Source organism: Papio anubis, chromosome 2 (genome assembly GCF_008728515.1).
Source record: "Papio anubis isolate 15944 chromosome 2, Panubis1.0, whole genome shotgun sequence".
NCBI classification, from domain to species: Eukaryota; Metazoa; Chordata; class Mammalia; order Primates; family Cercopithecidae; genus Papio; species Papio anubis.
The window spans coordinates 161,501,607-161,528,498 of NC_044977.1; the positions used below are offsets into that span (position 1 = coordinate 161,501,607).

Below are 26,892 nucleotides of genomic sequence, written 5' to 3' on the forward strand. Positions count from 1 at the left end.
TAAATGAGGTTGTGCTGCCAGGAATGATGCATGACTGGCTGACATCCAACCACCAACAAGCCTATTCATCAAAGATGCATTGAAACTAAACACAAAGCCGGTCCCCGCCCCCGCCCCCCATCCCCGTAAGAAAAAGCCCACCCAGTTGTTACCATTCCACTGAGGGTCACAGCTACTTGGGTAACAGTTCCCAAAAGTACTGAGGTATGAGAGGCCACAGACCAAAATCTTTCCTATCCCCAGCATTACAGCCCTAATATTCCTTGGTCCTCACCCCCACCTCTCAGTCCCTAGTGATGTGACAGGGCCTGGCCACAGTCATACTCCTAGCCACAGTGACTGTTCTGTGAGCAGGGGCGATAGACGTGACCCATCACAACCAATGAGACTTCATTTTGGGACCTTTCTGAAACTGTCAGAGGAACTTTCTTCCACTGAGATGTTTAAGAGGATGGAATGAAAGCCTACAGCAGACAGCAGCCATCTTGGCACTATGAGGGGAGAGCCTGACAGAGAAGAAAGAAGGGAAGGAGACCCCTAGGAGGTGCCAGTGGCACTTGGAGCCTCTGGACCCAGCAACGCCTTACAACCTACCCCTATACTCCTCTTCCCTGAGCCAAGACAGGCCCCCTTCCACTATCATTCTATTTTGTTCAAGCTAGCTAAAATTGTATTGCTGTCACTTGTAGTTGAATTAAGCTTTAAACATGCGATTGAAAGATACACCTTATGGAAGCCATATTAACATAGGAAAGCAAGGGCCAACCAACCCACATTCTTTTTTTTTTTTTTTTTTTTTTTTTGAGATGGAATCTGCTCTGTCGCCCAGACTGGAGTACAGTGGCCAGATCTCAGCTCACTGCAAGCTCTGCCTCCCGGGTTCACGCCATTCTCCTGCCTCAGCCTCCCGAGTAGCTAGGACTACAGGCGCCCGCCACCTTGCCGGGCTAGTTTTTTGTATTTTTTAGTAGAGATGGGTTTTACCATGTTAGCCAGGATGGTCTCAATCTCCTGACCTCGTGATCCGCCCATCTCGGTCTCCCAAAGTGCTGGGATTACAGGCGTGAGCCACTGCGCCCGGCCCCAACCCACATTCTGTAGCATGGCAAAGCACTGTAATTAAATACAGTTTGCTGGAGGGCTTCTGCCCCTGACAATAAATCCATGTGTATAAGGAGCAGAGTCTGTAGAATTTAGTTCAACCTAGCTTTTATGAAGCATTTCTTTAGATACATCTTAAAGCTACCTTGCCACAATTGGACTTGGGCTTTTTGTCTTGTTTCTTAGTTAAAGAAAAGACTTGACCGTGATTCTTTGTCTCCTGCAATTACAAGCAAATGTGTTTTCCAAGATCAAAGTGGGGGTGGCTTCGGGAATGTCCAGAGAGGAGAGTAAGCTGACTGCTTTCCCTGCAGGAAATGAGCCATGGAGAGGAATGGCTCAAAAGTACAAGCTTATCTGAGAGAGCGAGCAGATCTTCCACCAGTCAAGAAAAAGAATCCATTTACCATCCCAGGGCTGTTTACCAGGGGAATTTTTAGATCAGCACTTGAAAGAGTTCTCCAACAGTTTCCTCTGCTTGGAGGAGGCCTCAGCTCTTCAAATCTGAAAAGTGTGTTTCATCCATTAGGTGACTCAGACTGAAGGTAATTTATTCAAGCAAAGAATTGCTAGGGGTGGCAGAGTCTCCCTGTTTGACTGTGTCAGTGTGTCAGACACACAGCCCTGTGTCAGATAAGAGCTCAAGCTAAACCACACCGCCAGCACCAGTATACACTGGAAGCAGCGTGCAGGTTGAACATGCAGCACACAGGATGAGTCCCTGTTTTCTGGCCAATCGCTCACCTGCTCACCTCAATTACCTTGCCTGGAAACTGAGAATCATGGCTTTTCCTCTTCACAGGTGTCCCCAGAATTAAGTGAGATAAAGATGGGATGGTGGTGTTTAAAAAATAACTGTCCTACATGTTAGAGACAACACCATACTTCAAAAGATCCTTACTAATGCCATTTACAAGTATACCACTTTCACTTGGCAGAGAGACACACAACAACCCTGTAAAACAGGCTCAGCCAGAATTTCCATCCCGAGTTTACAGATAAGAAAACTGGAGGCCAGGTGCGGTGGCTCACTCCTGTAATCCCAGCACTTTGGGAGGCTGCAGGCACATCACCTAAGGTCAGGAGTTCGAGACCAGCCTGGCCAACATGGCAAAACCCCATCTCTACTAAAAACACAAAAATTAGTCGGGCATGGTGGGTGCCTGTAATCCCAGCTACTTGGGAGCCTGAGGCAGGAGAATTGCTTGAACCCAGGAGGTGGAGTTTGCAGTGAGCTGAGATCACGCCACTGCACTCCAGCCTGGTGACAGACACTCTGTCTCAAAAGAAGAAAAACAAAAGAAAACTGGAGCCCTGGAGTTCCAGGTGACCTAATCTCTTTGCATAAGGTCACAGGACTAGTAAGTGTCAAGTGTTAGATGAAAGCAGACATCTTCAGTACTTTTTGTTCTTTGTTTTTTGAGACAGGATCCCTCTCTGTTACCCAAGCTGGATGCAGTGTCGCAATCACGGCTCACTGCAGCCTCCACCTCCTGGGCTCAAGCAATGCCCCTATCTCAGCCTCCCAAGTCGCTGGGACTACAGGCATGTACGACCACACCTGGCTAATTTTTAAATTTTTTGTAGAGATGAGGTCTCACTGTGTTGCCCAGGTTGGTCTCAGACTCCTGGGCTCAAGCAATTCTCCTGCCTCGGCCTCCCAAACTGTTGTGATTACAGGCGTGAGCCACTGCGACCGGCCATCTTCAGTCTTCTAGTCCAGTGTGCCAGTCACTTCACCAGTGGTTCTCAGAGTGTGGTCTGGGGAAACCACTGGTGGGGGTGGGGCACCTGGAAACCTTTTCAAGGAGTCTGCAAGATGGAAGCCATTTTCATTAATAAAGACTTGCCATTTTCACTGTCATTCTCTTATGAGTGTTCAGTAGAGTTTTCCAGAAGCTACCTGACAGGTGGCACAGCAAGAAATGACATGAAATGCAGAAGGAGGTGAGAGAATCAGCTCTTCTATTAAAGCCAGACATTAAAGAGACTTGTGAAAGTACGTAAAACAATTACTCTTTCGTTGAATTTTTTGTTTGGAAAAATAGTCCTTTTTCATAAAATATATTATTTTTGTTAACATATAATAGGCTGATTGTCATTTTAATGAATATAGACCTTTGAAATAAATGTCTTTTGATTTCTATATGGCGAATATTAATACTATCCACAAAAATGAAGCTCTCTGGGGTACTCAATGATTACCAAGAACGTGAAGGGGGACCTGTAGCCAAAAAGTTTCCAGTGTGCTGCATGCACCTGCCCTCGGGCCTGCTCTACATAGACCCCTCTCGAACCAAAGACAAGAGTGTACGTTCAATAAGAATGAAGCAGTTGTTCCTTCTCAGATCTTGTTTAAATGCTTCTGGTTCTGTCAGGGAGAAAGACTCCATTAGGTACCACAATGTCTTCAGCACCTGCATACATTTGCTAATCTCTTTCTTAAAGAAAAGGGAAGCTAATCCAGGCTCAGAGCCTTCCATAAAGAGGGGAATCTGCTAGAATTTGATAAGGAGAACTATAAATCCACCGGAAACAACATAACATTACTCTGAAAGTTATAAGCTGTACCCTGACAAGGTGGGCACTCCCTATGTATATATTATTCTTTAAAAAAACACCTGCTTAAAAAATGTATTTTCCTTTGATGGTTTTCCATGTATAGTAAGGATATTTCCTTTTCAAACTGAAGTAAGGCTGGGCGCAGTGGCTCACGCCTGTAATCCCAGCACTTTGGGTGGCCAGGGTGGGTGGATCACCTGAGGTCAGGAGTTTAAGACCAGGCTGGCCAACATGGTGAAAGCCCGTCTCTACTAAAAATACAAAAAAAAAATACTCACACAAAAAAAAAAATAGCCAGGCGTGGTGGCGGGCACCTGTAATCCCAGCTGCTCGTGAGGCTGAAGCAGGAGAATCGTTTGAACCTGGGAAGCAGAGGCTGCAGTGAGCTGAGATCATGCCATTGCACTCCAGCCTAGGCAACAAGAGTGAAACTCCATCTCAAAAAAAAAAAAAACCTAAAGTAAAAACATGAACCAATTTAAAAGACAACATGGAATAAATAGCACACGCAGTCCTAGAATATGGCAAAAATGATGGCAGCAGCAGCAGAATAACTGAAGTTAGGGAAATCCAGCCTTATAACAATGGGAAAGTCTCCATTAGCAGGAACATACTAGAATTCTATGATAAAAGGCACTATGAAAACATCTGACTTACTGGCCAGTAGTAAAGGTACCTGAAATGTTCCATTCACTATCACTTTTAACGGCAAAACCACAATTACTTTTGCACCAACCTAATACAAATCATGCTTTCTTTTCACCCATCCAATCTATTCTCTAAGAGCACTTGTGGCAGCTACTAGAACACACAAAGAAACCACTTTAAATAGCGCTTGGGTGAAAAGGGAGCAAGTGCTCTCCAGCACTGGCTGATGGAACTTCTGCGATGATGACATGTGCTACATCTGTGCCATCCAACACAGAAGCCACGGCCACTTGTGGCCAAGCAAACACTCAAAATGTGGCTGGTGCAACTAAGTGTTGTATTCTATTTAACTTCAAGGGGCCAGGCGCGGTGGCTTACACCTGTAATCCCAGCACTTTGGGAGGCCACAGTGGGAGGATCTCCTGAGTCCAGGAGTTTGAGACCAGGCTGGGCAACACAACGAAACCCCATCTCAACTAAAAATACATAAATGAACCTGGTGTGGCAGTGCATGCCTAGAGTCCCAACTACATACACGGGAGGCTGAGGCAGGGGGACTGCTTGACCCCAGGTGGTCAAGGCTGCAGTGAGCCAGGATCGTGCCACTGCACTCCAGCCTGGGTGACAGAGTGAGACACTATCTCAAAAAATAAAAACTTAATTAACTTAGTGATTTTTTTTTAAATTGTTTTCTGGGATGGAGTCTCACTCTGTCACCAGGGCTGGAGCGCAGTGGCGCGATCTCGGCTCACTGCAACCTCCGCCTCCCAGGTTCAATAGACTTAATGATAATTTAAACAGCTGCGTGTGGCTAGTGGCTACCCTACTGCAACAGCACAGGCCTAGCCCTAGACCGTTCTCTGCTTTGAGAGATCCTGCCACGCTTTCTGGGGGCCTCAGGATGCCTTCCCTCCTGCCTCTGTCTGGTTTTTCTTCTTAGCCCCAGCTCCCGCTGTAAGGGGCTTTCATAGCCCTGAGAGCCAGAGCAAGCTGATTCTACCTTAAGAATTCTGCAGCAGAGACAGAAGCACAAAGACTGCACCAGGGCAGAGTGGGGGCCCAAGGGAGCCAAACCAGAAAGGCCGAGGCAGGAGGGTACAGGAGCCAGGAAGAAGCAGAGGTAGAGAGCAGGGGTACGGATGAAGACCACCAGGGAGCTGGAGCCAGCCACAACCCTCCTGCTCACAGCACAGGCCCAATTCCACAGCAGTCGGTGTCATCCAGCTAGAAGACCCAGGTGAAACAGCCCCAAGGTGACACATACAAATGGAATAGGAAGAACACTAGGATTTTCAAGTTGGGGAGAACTTCGAGATCACTGCTGGAAACCAGGGACCTAATTCCCCTTCCCGAGTCCTTTTCTTTTCCCATCTCAGGCCCTGATCGACTTCAGCAGTAGGGGCCCCTTAGCGTGTCGGCCAGACCTGCTACTTCCTTCTGTGAGGACTTGCCACGGTGTTTCCAATACAAGACTCCCCTCTCAGTAATCAGAACAGAGGAAACCAGAGGAGGGAGAGACAGACAAAAACAGAGGTGAGAGACAGAGAAAAACAGAGGTGAGAGACAGACAAAAATAGAGGTGAGAGACAGAGAAAAGCAAATGTGGAGAGAACCATGAGGTGGCACGGGAGGGGCGGTGAGAGGTGACCTGGGCTCCTGATTCCAATCCTGTGACAACACACTCATATGATGTATCAATCAAACAAGACACTTTTGAGAATAAGGAGAGGCACTATTAATAACTGTGCTGGGACCACAGGCATCCACCAAGACTGCCAGGGCCAACTGAGACATGTGGTTTCCCTGCACATCAGAGTCAGTGACACTTCCCCTCCCTTGAGTTCCATGAGACTCCTACAACCTTTCAGAAAATCCTCCCTTTAATGTAAGCTATTTGAGTGGGTTGTGGAATAAAACACAGGATAGTCTAACCCCAGCTTGGGCATCACCCAGCTCCAGACCCTCTGGGCAAGCCCTGTGCATTCAACGACTTTGACAAGGCCAGATCCTATTTCTTCACTCCAACCCTTTCCAAGGCATCACACTGCCTGTCCTTATCTGAACCATCAAGAGGTTCCTTTCACTAAGAGGACAGAGACGAAGAAAATATAGGGGTCATCATGGTTTTCTCCTTCCAGTTTCCCTCCTCTGAGGTTAACAAGGGTCTTGGACCCTTTTAAGGCCTAAGTAGAACCAATTCCCTCCTAGACAGAAAGGGTCTGGTTTAGAGCCCTGATCTAACTATAAAATGTTTCTAAACAAGCAGGTGAGCACCCAGTTCCACCTCCCAGAACATCGCAGGCCTCCTTTCAATCCTTGGCCTCCTTTCAAACCAAAGGGAAGTGCTGCCATTTGGAGGCTGAGTTGAGGCAAATGGCTCTTTAACTTTTTAGTTTAAAATAATTTCAAACTTGAAAAAAATGAGGGTAAGATGCAGACGCCATGCCCCTTTACCCTGGAATATTTTGGGTGCATATTTCCTAAAGATGAGGCCATCCACTTACATAACCAGAGTACAATAATCAAAGTCAGAAAATTAACATTGTTACAATGCTATTAATCTGGTCTACAAGTTTCTCCAAATTGCATCAACTGTCCCACCAATGTCTTTTATAATAAAGGGCAAAAATTGTTTTCCTGGTCCAAGATCCAATTTAAGAGTCACACATGGCATTTTGTTATCTAACATTCTTTCATCTGGAACAGTGCTTCAGTCTTTGTCTTTCATAGCCTCGATTTTTAAATAGTATGAGCCAGATATTTTGTAGAACGTCATTTGGAAAAGACTCCCTTTTTTTTTTTTTTTTTTTTTTTGAGACAGAGTCTCACTTTGTCACCCAGGCTAGAGTACAGTGGTGCGATCTCGGCTCACTACAACCTCCGCCTCCCAGGTTCAAGTGGTTCTCCTGTCTCAGCCTCCTGAATAGCTGGGATTACAGGCACCCACCACCACGACTGGCTAATTTTTGTATTTTTAGTAGAGATGGGGTTTCACCAAGTTGGTCAGGCGGGTCTCAAACTCCTGACCTCGTGATCTGCCGGCCTCGGTCTCCCAAAGTGCTGGGATTACAGGTGTGAACCACCATGCCCAGCCAAGACTTGCTTTCAATTCATCTTTTTTGTTGATGTTACTTAGGCACCAGAATGGAATTGAACCAATTACCAAAAAATGTTTAAAATAGCCCAAGGTAGATCCTTTTGGAGTTCGTAAGTGTGCTGATTGGGTGTTCACGTGCACGTGTCAGATATGCCATCTTCGAATTTTGTTATGATATGATGTGAGCACATTACTCATCTGATATGAAATGGGGAAAAAAAATAGCCCAAGGTACAAATCTCCACGAACAAAGGAAAAAACTCATGAGCCCTTTAAACATGCAAGCAAGCACAGGGGTCAGTACTACAAGGCCCGGGAGGATGGACCAAAGCTACATGACAACCCTGCATGCACGTAAGCAAGGAAGCTCTCATGCACACAGCTAGAAAGACTGGTGGAACCCCAGTAATTTTTCATTTATGGCCAAACACATGTTCTTAAATCCACAGGATTCTTTGAGTAAGAGGACGCAGAAATGCTGAAACAGCAGTGTTTTACCGAATTCAACCACAAAAGCACTATTTCCATGTTGACGCCAGGAGGCTTCACATATTTCCTCAACTGCAAGACCCACCAGGTTCTTCAAAAATTCACAATCATTAGATTTCAGACAGATTACACCATTGATGTGCATGTTTACTGGGGCTGATGTGTCAACCACCACCCAAGCTGTTATGAAATACAAGGTCCACTTTATAATTAGCACAAGTCTTAGAATCAGGGCAATATGGTGAGTTCACGGCCCCGCCTCGGAGAGCTCTGGAGAACAGTTAGTGTAGCCTACACAGGAATCACACATCCACCCACCACAGCATTCCAGGCAGGCTGGCTGGCTGGCTGACTTCTGCTGGCTTTTAGATAACCTCCTCCTGCCTTCAGCTAATCAAAACGTTAAGAAAGGAGAGCACAGGATGCAAAAGAGCCAAAGTCAAAGTCGACGGCTGTAACTTTAGAGACACAGGAGAAACGACCAGAAGGAACAGCTAAAAACATCATTTCATCAGAATAGAACTAGGGGTGCGGGGGAGTGACGTAGAGGACTTTCATTTTGCATTATAACTTATCAGGGACTCTTTTAAAAAAACTATGTCCAAGTATCGTTTCAACAAAAATGAAATTTTAAGTCTATGACAGCATAGATTGACTACAGAGCTTTTGTATTTCCCCAACTGTCAAGACCAAAGGTGGTTCATAATTTATTCAACATGTGGCTAGATCAGAATGGAGATCCCAGTCAAACAATATCGGGGCTGGAAAAAAGTTTGCCCATCTTTTAGTTTAGATGCTCCCATTTCACTGATGAAGTGACTGAAATCTCAGGAGATAAAGATCCTCTCCCAAGGATCTATACCTGATTAATACCAAGGCGAAGATTGAAAACCTGGTCCCCTAAGTCCTAGACTCTAGCATTCTTTCATCTATGCAGCCTCAGTGGGGATCTCAATATGCATCCGCTATGCCTCCAAACACAAACTACTTAAGGGCATGGGCTTCAGCCTCAGATTCCTGGATTCATTATACATCCTGGCTCCACCACTCCTTGGCTGTGTGACCTGGGAGAACTGACTTATTCACTCAGTGCCTCCCTTTCTCATCAACATTCTGAAGGACTGTCGTGAGAATGAATAGGATAAAATATAGAAGCCACTTAGCACAAAACTTAGCATATAATAGCCTTTCACAAAATAGTGGTTATTTTTACTTAGGTGCCATTATTTAATAAATGGCTAAGGGGCTGGAGGAGGAAAGGACCAACATTTGTTGGCCATATATGCCCGGCACCATGCCGGACGCTTTACAAACATCACCATATTTAACCCTTAACAGCCCTGGTAAGATCCGTATTGCCCTTCACATTTTGGAAGGAAATTAAACCCAGATAAGCTAATATAACTTACCAAGACTGTACAGCACATTAAGAGGCAGAGAATTCAAATCCAGCGCTGAGCTCTAAAGCCCACACTTTCCACCATCATATGCTATGGAGCTATGTAGTTTAGTTTCTATCAGCTCCAAGAAAAAAGTTTTCCTATGCATTTTTTTAAGACAGAGTCTCGGTTTGTCACCCAGGCTAGAGTGCAGTGGCGTGACCTTGGCTCACTACAACCTCCGCCTCCCAGGTTCAAATGATTCTGTGCCTCAGCCTCCCAGGTAGCTGGAATTACAGGCATGCACTACAATACCTGGCTACTACTTTTTCTTTTTTGTATTTTAGTAGAGATAGGGTTTCATCATGTTGGCCAAGCTAGTCCTGAACTCCTGGCCTCAAGAGATCTGCTGGCCCTGCCCTGGCCTCCCAAAGTACTGGGATTACAGAAGTGAGCCACTGCACCCAGCCTCCTATGCTTTTTTTGACCCTAAGTTTCACAACATTGAAGTGTGGTTTTAACAAGTTCCAAGTGGGGAAGTAGATGTAATTTCTATCAAATAAGTGCAATACCAGGACTCTTTCCCCAGAGAAGACCCAGCAAAACCAGTGCCAGGGAAAGAAAACAGCATATCTATCTGGAATTGCCCAAGGGGCTTTAGAACCCTACCACCCTGAATTATAAAGCGTCTGTCTAATTATTGTAGTACCTCTGGCTCTGGGCTCCACTAATTTTTTCTAATAGACATTGAAGCCATGCCATAATTTTTTTCTCAGGCAAAATTTTTAAGAAATGGGCAAAGTGGCAAAGAATTTCCTATGGCAAGACCCACAGCATTACTAAAAACTGTCCATCTTGCCTTTATCGTTGCTGGCTTGAGGTCACCGGGAATACTAACCAAAGTCCTTGCTTTGCTGGCTGGTTAACCATTAAAGCACCTCACGAAGACACTGAAACATGGTTGTTTATGAAGTCTCCCCACAGAAAGGGAGGAAAGGAAGAAAGTATATGTCCCACGGGCCTCAAAATAAGCCACTGTCTCTACATCACCATGAGGCTGGCAGTTTTCAAATATGGCCGACAATTCTTTAGCACTGCCCCAGGATCAAGAAGAATTAGAATCCAGGTGGGCTCATGACTGCTTGGACCAACAGATTAGAATAGAAGAGCTACTCTGGAGGTTCCAAGGCTTAGTCAGAAAAAGCCATGAAGCTCCCACCTGGTCATCTTAGGACACTCACTCTGGAAGGAGCCAGAAACAAAAGGAAGCGAAAGTACCACACGAGAAAGGTCACACGTAGGCACGCTGGTTGCAACTCCAGCTGAGCTCTCAGCATAAGCTTTCAGAGCCAGCATCCTCTGTCAAACACAAGCGTAGGCCATCTCAGACATCCAACCAAGCCCTCAAATGACTACAACCCAGGCTGACATCTGACTGCACAAAACTCCTCAAGCAAGGACCGCCCAGCTGAGCCCTCTCAAAACCCTCTCCAAATTCCTAACCCACAGATCATAGGCAAAATAAAACAGTTGTTTTAAGCTATTAAGGCTTGGGATAATTAGGGAGAAACAGTAACCAGAACAATGAAGAAGAAGCACACCCCGTTTCTTCTTCCAATAAAGCCAAAAATCAAGTAAGAGAACATTAAATCTGTGGGCTTCAAATCTAGCAAAACGAAGCTGAATCCTTTCGCACGCTGGAAACAAAAGGGTGTGGTGAATGAAGACAACCAAACCCCATTCATCATGTTTTGGTTGGGTTTAATGCCAAACAATAAAAGATTTATATTAAGAGGGCTGAGCTGCAGTTATAATAAACAGCGGATATTCCTCTCATTGTCTCCCTGATAGCAGTTTCTTTCTGTCAGAACAAACACTAACATCTCTTAGATAATCCAGCAAAACACAGCAAAGGAAAAAAAAAATCAGGCAAGAATAGAACAAAATTTTTTCCATCTTCCTTTAAGGAAATGAAAGGGGCTGACTTGCCGAGCTCTCCAAGAGCTGCTTTGCAAATTCTGTGATACTCTTGGTTAAAATGCACTACAAAAAAAGCAGTAGAGTCTTTAATGCTGGAAACATCTACGTGGCAATCGGCAGACTAAGTAACTCTCACAGAGAAAGGCTGGGCAAAGATACCTGGGCTGCCTGCCAAAGGATGAGGTTCAATAGATGTTTAATTCATCCAGCCAAAACACACACACACACACACACACACAAAACACTATCTTAAAGTCCCTACAACAAATGCTGACAAAGAAAAATAACAGCACAAAATTAAAAGGCTACAGTCCACAGGGACCAGATCTCTGTCAACTTGGGGATTTGAAGATTCTCATTAACCACAGGGATAGCAACGAATCCATCAACCCCCATAGCCTGTCTTCTTTTGCGATGACACTCAGAGTCAGAGGGAAGGCACCTTGAACACAGCTGGGGATACAGTCACATGATTTGTAGGAAAGTCGGCAGGTACTGCAATAGCAAGCGCTTATGACCCTGCCAAGGGTTTCAGCTGAGGGGCCAGGAGAGTTTGTGTATTATCTTGTTGGTCTTTGCAGGTTAAAAGGAAGACATGCCTAGTTTTTTTAAGGCAATACAGTCTATGTCAATATTAGATAGCTATTTCTATGTTCTAGCCAATGGCCAGAACATGTTTTGGCCACTAACAGTATTTTGCTAATGTGGATCCATGAATGAAGTTGTGCAAGAGAACCTATATGTGCCCGCATTTATCCATTTAGAAATGATGCTAACAGTCAAATACATAGAGTAACTAAGTTCAAATATCTAAATATTCTTAATATTTGTAATGTTTTCCATTATATCTTGATTTATTGTGTTCTCTAAATAAGCATATATACGAGGGTTTCTTGGCTGTAGAAGACCCTAAAGTGCCTTTAAAGCACTTTTCACCCTTCCATGAATTACAACTACAGTAGCTGAACAATACGCTAATTCATCAAGCAAACCCACAACATCGGGGTTTATCTACAATTAAGGCAGGAACAACCAGTCCGAAGTTTTTCCCATCAGCCTTCATAGTTCCTGAAATTCCTTCCAGAGAAATTCATTTCTTTGGCTTATAAAGACATTTTTTTAATTTTTACAACAGGCTTCATTCCCCACCCCCATCCCCTGAAAATTATAACATATGGTCATTGTAAATATTTCACAAAACACCAAGAAACGAAAACTACAAACCACCAGCATCCTCAGAAGCTAGCAACAACAACTGGTAACATCTGAGGGTACATTTTTCTAGAGCCAGGCTTCTCAATGTGGTGATGGATTTTCCCTCATCCAATCCACCGTAAATCAATACTTCTGTAGAATAAAAACAAACTAGGAAAGTAAAATGCCACCTGGATGTCACAACATCAAATTGCCAAAAAAAAAAAAAAAAAATTCTAAAGTCTTACTCTCAATTTCTGCATTTATTTCACCATAATTGGTAACAAGCAGTTCACATTCTTTGACCCACACAAGAATAACTATGTTAGGGCCGGGCATGGTGGCTCACGCCTGTAATCCCAGCACTTTGGGAGGTCAAGGCAGGTGGATCATTTGAGGTCAGGAGTTCGAGACCAGCTTGACCTACATAGTGAAACCCTATATCTACTAAAATACAAAACTTAGCTGGGCATGGTGGTGGACACCTGTAATCCAGCTACTTGGGAGGCTGAGGCAGGAGAACCACTTGAACCTGGGAGGCAGAGGTTGCAATGAGCCAAGATCACACCACTGCACTCCAGCCTGGGCAACAAAGTGAGACTCCATTTCAAAAAAAAAAAAAAAAGAATAACTATGTTAGGCCTGTCTTTTCATATGCATATATTCTTTTACTATATATATGGTTCTATATATATGCTGTATATAGTTTTATATATATTTTATGTATAGTTTTTTTTTTCCCCACTAAGTAGACCATGGCCATTTGTCCATATTCACACATCATCTTTTTTTAAAGTGAAAGGCCACTCTTAAAATGCTAACGCCCCCAAGCAAGGCAGAATCTTTGTTCATGAGCCAACATGTGCATAAGTGGACAGGTGCTGGGGAGGGAAAGGAGAACACAAGGTTGCGATTTACCAGTGTCACAACTGTCCTCACGGTCAGTCTGTCCAAGAACAGACTGGGAGGCCGGGCGTGGTGGCTCATGCCTGTAATCCCAACACTCTGGGAAGCCGAGGCAGGAGGACTGCTTGAGCCCAGGGGTTCGAGACCAGCCTGGGCAACATAGAGAGACCCCATCTCTACAAAAACAAAAATTAGCCAGGCATGGTGGTGCGCTCCTGTAGTCCCAGCTACTTAGAAGACTGAGATGGGAGGATAACTTGAGCCCAGGAGTTCGAGGCTCCAGTGAGCTATGATTGTGCCACTGCACCCTAGCCTGAGCAACAGAGACCAACACTGTCTCAGGAAAAAACAAAAACAAAGCAGGAGGCTGGGCGTGATAGCTCACACCTGTAATCCCAGCACTTTGGGAGGCTGCAGTGGGTGAATCATTTGAGGTCAGGAGTTGACCAGCCTGGCCAAAATGGCAAAACCTCGTCCCTACCAAAAACACAAAAATTAGCCGGGTGTGGTGGCACATGCCTGTAATCCCAGCTACTCAGGAGGCTAAGGCACGAAAATTGCTTGAACCTAGGAGGCCGTGGTGGCAGTGAGCTGAGATCAAACCATTGCACTCCAGTTTTTGAGATCCTGTCTCAAAAAATAAATTAATTAATTAAATAAATCAAGCAGGGCTCACTCAGGGAAACTAATTGTCACATCATAGCAGACAGGCCACAGCACAATGCCCTGCTGATCCAGTGACGACAAAGTCCATCTCACTGCAATCCTGGCCTATACGAGCCCTCCCTCTGGCCCCTTTCCCAGGGCCAATCTGACAAAGAAAGGTCATGGCAGGACCTGGGGGAAGAGAACGGAGCTACTGCCAGGCCCCATGGCCAGTTTGGCCCCAGTGGACATCTCATTGGAACCTTCTCTGTTTGCAGCGCCCAGCGGGTCTCAGCCCTCCCTGCCAGCCAAGCACACAGGGGGCCCTCTTGCCCACTCAGGCTGGGCAGCTCTCAAACAGCATCCCTTACCATCCTCCAGGTCACCCAGGGATGTAGGCAAGAATCGCAGCCCCCAGATTCAAAGATGAGAAGACTGCGGCTTCCATGTGCCAAGTATCCCTAGAAGTCAGCAGACCTCTGATTTCAACCTGTATCACCTGATGTCAAGACTGCTGTCCTCCCTCCACCTGCCCTTCCCTATGGCTTTGGGCTTTGGTTATTTCACAGCAAAAACTGAGACACGATCCCATTTTAAAGAAGAAGAAACTGAGGCACAGAGATTACATAACCTGCCAGAGGTCCCACAGCTATGACAAGGGGAGCTGGGATTCAGCGTCAGACAGTCTGGCTCCAGAGGCCAAGCTTTGCCAGCTGTCCTATAGCTAGGTCACTCTTCAAGTTTCAAATGTTTCCCCACTCACCTCCTTCCCCAAAGGGAAATAAGCAGTCTGGGGGGATCACTGAAGCCCAAGACCTTAAGTACCACCGTTCTGATGGCCAAACTTCAAGTCAGAGCCGTGGGGGCAGCGCAGCAGCCCTGGCTCAGGCTACCCTGAAGAGACGCAAAGACCACACATGTTTTTTCTTTACAATCAGTCAATCACCAAAGGTCCTGTTAACACTCCACCTCTCCCCACCCCAGCCTTCCTCAACCTGCAGACGATGTCTGTACCATCAGCTCTCTTCCTCTTCCACTTTAAGGCTGCTCTGGATGTTATCTTCAGACTATTTGGGGTCTGCAGACCTCAACTCTGATGCCCCCTATTATTTCAACAAAGCTTTGGCCTCCCAAAGGGCCCTAAGTGACTCTCCCAGAATCCCCCTCCCCCCACTGCAGTTGCTCGCTTGGATCCAGGAGATGGCAAGCTCCATGAGGCAGGGACATGCCTGATTATCTGTTGACCACCCTGGTCCCCAGCGCCCCACACAGTATTTGCTGCAGGAAGGCCTCCAGGCCAATGTTTACTTCAACCAGATCTCACCTGTGTACAAGAAGGTCGGGGATGCAGGGACTCTGCCAGCCCAGACCAGGCAGTCTGCCACCAGGCCTGGAATCTGGTGCAGCTTCAAGAAACAGTTACTCCTCCCTCCCCCGGTCTATCTATTGCTTCAAACATTCCCTAGCAGTTTCTTCAAAGCAAAACTTAGTCTTGCAGAACCTAGTCCCTAGTGCATTCCACCCACACATGTTTTAATGGAGAAAGTGCTGGGACGTATCACTGTCCTTTGATAGAGGAATTTTTCTCCTGATTTGTGCTAATAATTCATGAGAGAGGGGCCAGGTGGCTTCCAGTTCACCCTCACCTCCAAGTTTCTAAGCTCAAAACAGAGATTTTGGTTCTACCATTGCTCCTTGGGTCCAAAAAAAAAAAAAGTTTTAGGTTTTGTTTTTAAGAGAAAGCATTTGCTGGTTTTTGGAGGGAGGAAAGGCAGAGATAATGAGTGCTGGCTTAAGCGAGTTTGAGGAACACAGACACTCAGAAACAAAGATTTTTCAAACCACCCTGCCAGTATAAGCAGAAACTATTCCCACCTGACCTGACCAACGAGGAAAAGAAAGGACCCCTTCACAGTCCTGGAACAGCCCACTTTCAGAGCAAGCACGGGAAATGATGAAAACACTACATGTTGTGCTTAAAACCACATATATATGGGCATGAAATATTACAAATCTTTATTCTGATTAGACTTAGAAATTCTCAGTGTGGCATCTGTTTTAACAAACATTTGAAAAGAGACCTATATACTAGGCATTTTAAAATTGCATCAGCATATTGAGTTTTATTACCTCACCTGGCAGGGCTGTCACACACCTGAATGACCCATTTATCTCTGACTCATCACCTCCTCTTCCATCCATTACTCACCCAAGCCTGGCACAAGGCCCCCTTGCTGGTCCTCAGCTAGGCCAGGCCCACTCCCATCTTAGCACAGATGCGCCCTCCAGCTGGAATGTTCTTCCCCCACATGGTCTGAGGCTTGCTCACTCTCTCCAGATAATACCGCATTCCTCTCCCTCCCCTTGCCTCCAAACACCCACCAGCTGAGTCCCCTTCCAGTTCTTTGCCTCCTTCGCATACATCAGATAACCTACTGTGCGTACTTTAACTCTTTATTGCATTTTCCACCCCCTCTGCAATGTAAGCCTCGGAAGAGCAGGGACTTCAGTCCAGTCTCTTCACTGCTCTGTCCCCATCACCGAAAACTGCCCCATCACATAGTAGGTGCTCAATAAATACTTAGTGAATTAAAAAGCCGGTCAGGCGCAGTGGTTCACGCCTGTAATCCCAGCATTTTGGAAGGCCAAGGGAGGCAGATTGCTTTCAGCTCAGGAGTTTGAAAGCTGCCCGGCCAACATTGCAAAACCCATCTCTACTAAAAATACAAAAATTAGCCAGGCATGGTGGTGTGTGCCTTTGGTCCCAGCTACTTGGGAGGCTGAAGCTAGAGAATCACTTGAACCCGGGAGGCAGAGTCTGCAGTGAGCCGAGGCTGTGCCACTGCACTCCAGCCTGAGTGACAGAACGAGACCCTGTCTCATTAATAAATAAATAAAGCTGACGGATCACTGGATCTGTGGGAAAATGTTCATTTTCCTAACTTAAAACATCAGGCTTATATCCAAGGCCTCTCTGGTTAAAAGGTTCCCCCTTTAACAGCTTAAAAAGGTTGGCTTTCGCTGATATAAATCAGAGTGCAAAGGAGACCCAACACTGTTCAAAATAAGGTCAGAGGCAAACCCAGGTTGCAGGAGGAGACAGACATCCAAGTGACACGGCAGGCTGCCAGAGGCCCCTTTGCAATCTGGAATTTAAACAGCCAAGACAAGAAATGGGATGTTAAATGTGGACCTCAGGAGCAACACCCTGGTCTACAGCTACCCACGGACAACTGCGGCACAGTGTGTGAGCACATTCGCAGCTACCACAAGCCTGGTCACCAATTCAGCTTCTTCAGACAAAAACCATGAGAGGTGCTGAATGCCCCAGATCGCAATCAAAAGGCAAAGGGAAAGGAAATGGGGACAGCAAAATACCTTCCCCTGGGGTCCCTGAAAGTAGACTATTTCATTATTTGCCAATTCCATACTTGTGAATTCATCTACTCACTAAAATTTATACGTAACCCCAAAATCAATACACGCAGCCCTTTCAGGTTCACTCACCAACACGCGCAGGAGCGACACTCCACCTCCTTTCAGTGCCCAGCCTGTAAACAAGTGTCCTTTTCATGGTCTACTTAGTGCCATGTCTTTCACACTTCTGTGCTTTCTTTGGTGATTTTGCTGTTAAAAATGGCCCAGAAGGGGAGTGCTGAAGTGCTGTCTGTGAGCACTCCTGAGCATAAGCAGGCTGTGATATGGCTTACAGGGAAAATACATGTTAGGTAAGCGGCCCTGAGTTCAATGCTAATGAATCAATAGTATATAGTAAATAAAGTGTCTTTTAATGGACACTGAAAAGATTAATATTGATCAGCTGATGAAAATGATGTGACCACAGGCCTGCTCCGAGCCCTGCATTTTCCCTACAACAGTGGTTCCGTATTCACTAAATCAGTGTTCACAACTTTATGGAATACAAGTACTGCAAAAACAAGACGGGGCACGGTGGCTCACACCTGTAATCCCAGCACTTTGGGAGGCTGAGATGGGTGGGGCAGGGCGGTGGGGGGGGGGGGGGGGGCGGTGATGACGACATGAGGTCAGGAGTTCAAGATCAGCCAGTTCAAGACCAGCCTGGCCAACATGGTGAAACCCTGTCTCTACTAAAAATACAAAAATTAGCTGGGCATGGTGGCGGGCGCCTGTAATCCCAGCTACTACTCGGGAGGCTGAGGCAGGAGAATCGCTTGAACCCGGGAGGCAGAGGTTGCAGTGAGCCGAGATCGCGCCACTGCACTCCAGCCTGGGTGACAGAGTGAGACTCCGTCGCAGGAAAAAAACAAAAGACTAGACTGTATATTAAAATGGCTCATTTTCCTGCCCCCTATCCTTGGGCATACTCCCCTTGACCACCCCAGTGGCTCACTCCACCTGTTCCTCTGCAGGGGCTCTCCTGCAGGCATCTGCTCAGATGTCCTCCCGCAGCACCCCTCCAGTGTCTGTCACATTTCTTACTGTAGCTATTACCACCAGTAATTATTACCCCCTCTCTGCTCCTCACTCCAACCAAAAACGTCTTTGTCTCGTTCACCCACATAAATGCAGTGGTCAACAGTATCTGACAAGCAGCTGGTGCCCAGCATGAAGGGTGAAATCCCACCTGGCTCCTTTGTGACAGAAACACCTATTAAACCTGTGCCTCCCAGTGCCACATGTAGCTACTAACACTTGAAACATGTCTAGTCTCAAGTGAAATGTGCCCTAAGTGTAAAATATGCCAAAGATCTTAAAGACTTAGTATAAAAATATATGTAAAATATCAGTAATTGTTTAATAGCAAGTCCATGTTGAAATTGTACTGTCTTGGATATTCCAGATTACACAAACTATTTAAATTCATTTCAGCTGTTTATTTTTCATTTTTAATGTGTCTACTAGGGAGTTTTTCATTGCTTATGTAGCCCGTATTATATTTCTATGAGTCAGTCTTGGTTATAATACCGTGAAAAGGCCAGCCAGCAACCCAGCCCAGCCCTGGCCACCCCCCTCACACCCTCCAGTTGGCCTCTCACACGGCTCCAAATGCTCTCCAGAGTCAGGCAGGAAACACCTGTCCGGTGGCTTCCTGTGACACACAAATACCTAAGTGTATTCAGAAATAGGATTCAAAAGTCAGGCTAAAAAGAATTTAACAGATTAACCAATCTCACCCCAAGAAGGTAAGCACCCTAGGGGCTGAGATGTGGGCCATCTTGTTCATTACCCAGAACAGTGGCCAGCACATAGTAGGCGAGCAATTAGAATCAATCAATGCCTTGGTGCGGGGGGTGGGGGGAGTGGGGGAGGGTAGGAAGAAGAATATTTCCAGGATGGGTATGGCAACTCATGCCTGTGATCCCAGCACTTTGGGAGGTCAAGGTGGGAGGATCACTTTGAGGCCTGGAGTTCAAGAACAGCCTGGTCAACAGAGCAAGATCCCATCTTTACAAAAAAGTTTAAAAATATGAAAAATTAGCCGGGTATAGTGGCATGCACCTGTAGTCTCAGCTACCAGGGAGGATGATGCAGGAGGATTGCCTGAACCCAGGAGTTTGAGGTTGCAGTGAGCTGTGATTGCACCACTGCACTGGGATAATAGAATGCAGGAACTGGAGGAGATCTGGGAAATGCCTGTGACTATAAGATGGGAGCCCTGCCTCTGAGGCATCATCATAAAATGCTAAGCCTCTGAGTCCTTATCTGGAAAGCAAATAATCCCTCCCCTCCTAGTTCTCCAGGCCAGAACATTCTATGATGATAGTAGTTTAATACAGTGGCAACTAGACTGTTTAATATAGTGGCAACTGGGCTCTTGAAACGTGGCTATTGTGATTGAGGAACAGAATTTTGTCTTACTTAATTTTAATTAAACTCATTAGCCAGGCATGGTGGTACACACCTGTTATCCCAACTACTCAGGAAGCTGAGGAATGAGAATCACCTGAGCCCAGGAGGTGGCGGTTGCAGAGAGCAGACATCGCACCACTGCACCCCAACCTGGGCGACAGAGTAAGACTCTGTGTCAAAAAAAAAAAATTAATTAAATTCAAATAGCCATACGTTGCACATGGCTACCATATGGGACAGCATAGCTCTAGGCTGGTGTGACAGGATGGAATGAGATAAAACGTGTAAAAAACAGTCTGTAAATGCTAAAGCCCTATAGGAATGGTAAGGGTTTTGTTGTTTAATGCATTAGAAATCTGAGATCCTAAGAGGTTTCGGTCACCGCACATCACAGACAGACTCAATTCATAAGTGAAAGAAATGTAAATAAACTAGATTTTACTTCACTTAGGGAGAAGGACAGCCCGTGTTCTTGTACACCTACGATGGAAATGGAGGTGGTGAGCGATAACCCTTCACACAGCTCAGAGCAACAGACTTTTTAATCCACATTGCTACATCCAGATTTGGTAACTCCAGGGCCTACGCATGCAGCAGAAATCAAGGCTGCCTGTGAATCCTGGCAGATTATATTCCTGTCTCCCACACCCTCACTCTTAGGGACCATGTGCTTCTTGTCCCTTCCACTGACTTTTGCTATTTCTCCTGCTACAGAAACAGACTTTGCCAACAGCTCCCTGCACTGGGAAGCTGCGCTGAGAGTCCCTTCCAGGCTCTGACAGTCAATTCACAGTCTCCTGAATACATACAGTGGTTGTTCAAATTTGCTGATGGGTGGTAAAAGCAACCACTACTGGAAAGGGGTGGAAACTCATCAGAGGCTGTGATGAATGCTAACTTGTTTACACTCCGGTTGGAAAATGCACATGAAACCTAAATCAAGTTTTAGTCTCCCAAGATTTTTCCCAGTAGGAAAGGCCTTTCCAGTCTAAACAGCTTTTTGTTACCATTATAATTATATTCTATGCACAAGCAGACAATAAAGAAATGAGCAGGAAAGCAGAAGGCGGGGGTGAGTTATTAGGACAGGAAAGTCAAGAAATGGTCGAAGTCAGAGGAAACAACACAACCTTTCCAGGACAAATGGCAGGAACCGCCCTGAACATGTAAGAGATTTTTGCGAGCTCATTCATTATTCTTCATTAAAGAGTTCAGCTAATTTTCCTCTCTATCCTTTCAGTCACATGAAAACTCGGGACTTAGGCGTTGTGTAACGCTCTGCACAGACTTGATTTAGGCCCCATGGAGCTTCCATAATGAAAAACAACATGTGAAATTGGATCCACATGCGTTCCGCCCACAGGTTGAGCTCAGTGGTGTATTTTATTCTGTCAGGGAGCTGTTGCTCAACTCCCAAGGAGGGGGGTCCAGCAATAACCCTCCAGCTATGAAGACAAAATTAACCAGCCTTGTGCCGGTGTGAGTGACATCACTTCACCAAGAACAGGAACTCAGCTCTCTGTACCTCGAGTTCAGTCTCCCGTCTGTTGATATCATCCGTGGACTGATTTAACTTCTCCAGTTCTCCCTGGTGAAGAAAAGAGGGAGAGAAAAAGACTTACGGGATCCGTCTTTTGTTTCCAATATAACTCAGTCCATAACCTGAAAAATTACCCCAGCCCAGTTTGCAGGAAAAGGGAAGAATCGGTATTAATTCTTAAGGCAAACAGTTGAGGCTTGGCTAGAAAAGCAAATGAATGTCAGCATTTCTGAAACCATTTTCTTGAGGGTATCCTTTTTGACAATGTCTTCAGAGACATTTGGAATTTGTCAGAGGTCAAATATTCCAGGTATGTGCCTTCAGGTAAATCCCACCTGTTACAAATGGTTTAATGGCCTCATCAAAACAGCACCATCTGCCTTGAGCAAGAACTTTGCTTAGAAAACAATAAAAGACAATAAGCAAGGCCAGGCCAAAAATATAAACCCAGTGAAATAATCAAGGGCAGAATTCTGGTATTAACTCACCAGAATTATTTTTCTGTAAAGGGTGAAAATCTTTTCACACTGCCAATTATTCAACCTACTTAGCTGGATGTTTTAAACTAGCTTTAATCCCATTCATTTCAATAAACATTTACAAACTGACATTTTGTAAAAAGCATCCAACATGAACTTAACTCATCTTTACTATGCAAACAAAGGATCTTGCTAACATAATCCCATACCAATAACACACGATTTATTCCAAACCAATTATTTTAATTAATAGCATTCCTAATGCAAGGTTTTTTTTCCCACCTGATCTTTATCTTGCTAACCTGACAAAACAATTCATTTAAACCCTAACCACTGAGTTAAGCGAGCTTTTAAATTGATCTGTGCACTAAAAAACCAATTAGGGATCCAGAAATTACAGAGCATGCTTAAAAGCAATTTTTAAAAAATGATTTACTGAAAAGGTAGAATAAAACGGGTCTTAGAAAGGGATTTGCTCTGCTTTTTGCTTCGGGGTGAAGAGGTTAAACTGTCACTCCTAGATCTCGGCTTGGAAATTGTTTTTTAATCATCTCTCTTGGAAATGGAGGCACAGTCAGCCAGCCCAATCCCCTCGCCGCCTCCACGCGTCAGCTTTGCGCATCAGTTGTCCCTGATTTCTGTTCATGCCCAACCTCACAACAAGGAAAAGCAGGGTTTTAAGCAATTTCAGGCCAGGCGGAACGTTGAGCCGGTGGTGACAATAAGACGCTCAGTTCTCTAACAATGAATCAGAGAAGGAAAACGGCTCAGGCCGGGCACCTTGGCAGGTGAGGACTCTGCACCCGGGGCACCAGTGCCAGCCCGCGCTGCAGGGGCGGGCAACGCCCACCCGCCTACGGTGCCCGGCGCCCACGCGGGCGACCCCTCCTCGCAGAGCCTGGAGGCCATGCCTTGCCCGCGGTGCCGTGGTGGCCGGGCGGGGGGTACCCCCGAGGATACCATGGCGCCCCCGCCCCCTTTTTCCCTTTGTTGCACATCCGCCCGAACCACCAGGCACTCTGCGGCGACCCCGATCCTGCTAGGGGTCTGCGGGGGGCTCCCCGCAATAGAGTCAGGCCACATCCACGCGGGCACTGTAGCCTCCTCATTGTGGAGACGATGAAACAGAGCATACAGATCGTCTCCTGCCACCGTATGTGGCCGCCAGTCCCCAGACCACAGTCACTGGGGACTGCGAAGTGGATGTACGCGTAGACGCCGACCTCCGCAGCAGCCCTCGCGAAGCCCGGATGCGGGGTGACCCCGCGCGCCCTACCTGGATTCGGGGGTCCACCTCTTCTTCCTCCTCCAGCCCCTGCTCCATCCCCTTTTCCTCCTCCTCCTCCTCGTCCCGTGCAGGCGGCAGGAGCTCGGCTGGCTCCTCCGAGCGGCTCCGCTTCAGTGCCGCGTCCATGCGGGCAGTCGCCAAGCGCGCCGCGCAGTGGGCTCCGGAGCGCCCTGGAGGTAGCGGCCGCCACAGGCTGGGCTGGAGCCGCCTCGCCACAGCCGGGCACGGTCAGGGAGCCGCCGGGGCCGACACCCGGGAGGCACAGCTCGCCGATGCGGATCCCTCTGGCCGCTGCGGAGCAGAGGAAATGGGCGCGGCCGCCCCCTTTCTGCCGCGGCTGTCAGCGCAGCGCCCGCTCCGCCCCCGTCCCGCCCCGGCCGCGCGCTCCTCGGCCAGTCCCAGCTACCCAGGTCTCCGTCACAAAACCCCAGCTCCCTCCACATCTCCAAGGTGGCAAAATAGGAGAGCCCCCACCCCCTTGTAACTTAGCAGCCCGGATATATCTCAACTGCGTAACGCAAGCCTCCCGCTTTCGGGAGTCCCCTTCTCCCGCCCTCCTCCGAAGCGCGTTGTGTGTGGTAGGAGGCGTGGGGTGTTTTCACGCTGAAGTCGCCTTCCGAAGCCTGGGCTTAGTGACCCTGGACCTCAGGACCAAGACTTGCCGAAGCCCTGTACCCAAAGCACATTCCTCCCCTTGAGCGAACCTTGGGAATGGCACCTACTCAAAGATTTCCCCAGAAAAGCAAACTAAAATGTGCGCTTATATAGACACAGGAGTGTAGAGAGGAGAGCCAGCTGCAGCTCCGTGCACGGATGCATTGCCGAAGGCTGCGGCCTCTCTGGGCGAGCCCCGTACCAAACACAGAGGTGCGGCGGTCCTACCTGAATAGCCAGGAAGCATGGAGAATGCATTGAGCTGGGATGCCTGTGGGCAGACACAGCCTTTTTAAGGAGGTGGCAAGTGTAACCCCTGTTGATGGGCACACTCTGGCCAAGAATTTATGAATTAGTGAGACTTCCTGCCCACCATCAACAAGTAGGGAGACAGAGTTGGCCTGGCAGACACAGCATCCGAAAAGACCAAACTGAAGAGGCATGTGTGTGCTTTTATGAAATGTCAGGGCCACTGTGATGTCAGGGGAACCCAAAGGATGACCTTGGCAAAGCAGGTGAGCACATAGCTGCTCACATCTCCTTCCTTTGACAAATGCAGAACGTGCACATGTTCCACACAGAGGCCTGTAGCCCATCTGCTCTGAGTTTGGTGGACAAATTTGCTTGAGAATGGAGCTTCTTTCTGAGAACCTATCATCAAAACCACCTTACAAAACCTGTGTCTGGCACAACATGGTAGCTCATATCTGTAATCCCAGCTCTTTGAGATGCCAGGATACAAGGATCACTTGAGGCCAGGAGTTCAAGACCAGCCTGGGCAATACAGCCAGACACCTTCTCAAATAAATAAATAGTCCTGCTTCTGGTGGTTTTATCAAAAAGTAGGCTAGAGGGTTACTCCTAGGCACCACCCCATACACGCTGGCACTATAGTCCACTGTCAAAGGAAAATTGTCCTATTTCCTGGAGGTAGTGCCATGGTTTGTTTCTAAAAAGGTCAGACCTGCTCATTGCTCTTTAAATCAAGGATGAGTCAGCAATTCTGTGAGAGGTGTTTCAAAGTTCCTTGCTAAAGACATAGTTGCTTTTGGTTTTCCAATGATAGACGAAGCCAGGGACAAGATAGCCATAGGGGTCACTTTGGAACACAGGAGCCACCAATCTTCCCTGGTGGCTTGGAATTGAGCCTCCAACTTTGCAGGTACATCCTAGCTCTGAATAAACTGAGAGACAGAGTTTGAAATAAACAGAGGCCTCTGGGGTCAGCCCTGACTATGATAAATGCTTCTTAGCTAGCAGAACCCCATCCTCTCCATCGCAAATGACAAACTCCAAATTACATTCCTGCTTCAGCTTAGGTCAAGAGCAAAATGTATCTGTGAGACATAGGCCAACCGCTCAAGAACATCAGTTCAGACTTCTGTTGTCTTATTTTTTGGAGATCTGGACCAGCTATAGTGTTAATCCCAATAGTGTTTCTAAAGCTAAAACAACAAAAACAAATAAAACACAGGCAGTATTATATACAGTCAACCCTCCACAGCCTCTCAGGTTCCACATGTGTAAATTCAACTAACCACAGATAGAAAATATTTGGGGGAATAAAAACACAACAATTAAAAAAATACATATTTAAAAATACATGGCCAGGAGTGCTGGCTTACACCTGTAATCCTAGCATTTTGGGAGGCTGAGGCAGGAGGATCACTTGAGGCCAGGAGTTCCAGACCAGCCTGGGCAACAAAGCAAGACTGGCTCTCTCTCTAGAAAAGAAAAAAAAAATACAGTATATGAGAACTATGTACATATTTGTATTGTATTAGGTATTGCAGGTAAGAAATGTGGAGATGATTTAAAGTATACAGGAGGGGCTGCTCATGGTGGGTCATGCCTGTAATCTCAACACTTTGGGAAGCCGAGGCAGGTGGGCTGCTTGAGCTCAGGAGTTCAAGACCAGCCTGGACAACATGGTAAAACACCATCTCTACAAAAAAATCAGCCAAGTGTGGTGGCTCATGCCTGTAGTTGCAGCTATTTGGGAGGCTGAGATGGGAAGATTGCTTAAGCCCAGGAGGCGGAGGTTACGGCGAGCTGAGATTGCACCACTGCCCTCCAGCTTAGGTGACAGCAAGACCTGTCTCAAAATAAATAAATATATAAATAATAAAGTATACAGGAGGGGCCAGATGTGGTGGCTCATGCCTGTAATCTCAGTCCTTTGGGAGGCCAAGGCAGGAGGGAGGATCACTTGAGGCCAGGCGTTTGAGACCAGCCTGGGCAACAAAGCAAGACCTCGTCTCTAAGCCAGGTGTAGTGGCTCACGTCTGTAATCCTAGCACTTTGGGAGGCCGAGGCAGGAGTTTGAGACCAGCCAGGGCAACACGGTGAAACCCCGTCTCTACTAAAAATACAAAACTTAGCCGGGTATGGTGGTGCACGCCTGTAATCCCAGCTACTCGGGAGGCTGAGGCAGAAGAATCACTTGAACCTGGGAGGCAGAGGTTGCAGTGAACCGAGATGGTGCCACTGCACTCCAGCCTGGATGACAGAGTGAGACTTTCTCTCAAAAAAAAAAAAAGAAAAGAAAAGAAAAACACCTCATCTCTAATAAAAATTGTTTTAAATTAGCAAGGCGTGGTAGCACATGCCTGTAGTTCCAGCTACTCTGGAGGCTGAGGTAGATCACTTGAGCCCAGGAAGTCAAAGCTGTAGTGACCCCTGATCATGCCACTGCACTCCAGCCCAGGTGACAGACGGAGACCCTATCTCAAAAAACAAAAAACAAACAAACAAAAAAACCATGTTTTTAATGAAAAAATAAATAAAGTATACAGGAGGTTGTATGTAGGTTACATGTAAAGACTGCCATTTTCTACAACGGATGTAAGCATTTCGGATTTTAGCATTACAGGGGTCCAGAAAGCAATCCCCCAGGGAAATCAAGGGACAACTGGACAACTGTATATATTCCCTATTGGCACATATGTAGTGCACATAAATGCATAGCAAAAGGCCTGGAGGGATTTATACCCAGTAAAGAGTGGCTACCTCTGGGAAAAAGGGAGCAGGGAGTGGCCTAGGATTGGCTGGGATGGGGGCAGGGAATCAAAGGAAACTTAGTTTCTCAGTAATGTTTT

At 46.5% G+C, this 26,892-nt stretch overlaps 1 protein-coding gene and 1 non-coding gene across 6 annotated transcripts in view; one reads left to right on the forward strand and one right to left on the reverse strand.

Annotated features, from left to right (window-relative positions):
- The window catches only part of SH3BP5 (SH3 domain binding protein 5), a 76,802-nt gene extending 52,580 nt beyond the window's left edge, over nucleotides 1-24,222 (reverse strand). For 2 of the 5 annotated variants that reach the window (XM_021934878.2, XM_021934875.2), the window contains exons 1-2: nucleotides 23,129-23,429; nucleotides 21,359-21,421 (exon numbers count right to left, since the gene is read on the reverse strand). In XM_021934878.2, coding sequence (XP_021790570.1) covers nucleotides 21,359-21,421; nucleotides 23,129-23,266 — 201 coding nt within the window. In that variant the 5' untranslated portion in view covers nucleotides 23,267-23,429. Of the gene's footprint in view, nucleotides 1-21,358; nucleotides 21,422-23,128; nucleotides 23,433-24,022 lie in introns of those variants that run through there. The other 3 variants (XM_003895133.4, XM_021934876.2, XM_021934877.2) reach the window with 3 other exon arrangements.
- LOC116274047 lies at nucleotides 7,504-7,612 on the forward strand. The gene has a single exon (XR_004182526.1). It is a non-coding gene; the product is annotated as a small nucleolar RNA U13 (small nucleolar RNA).
- Nucleotides 24,223-26,892: the final 2,670 nt, after the last annotated feature.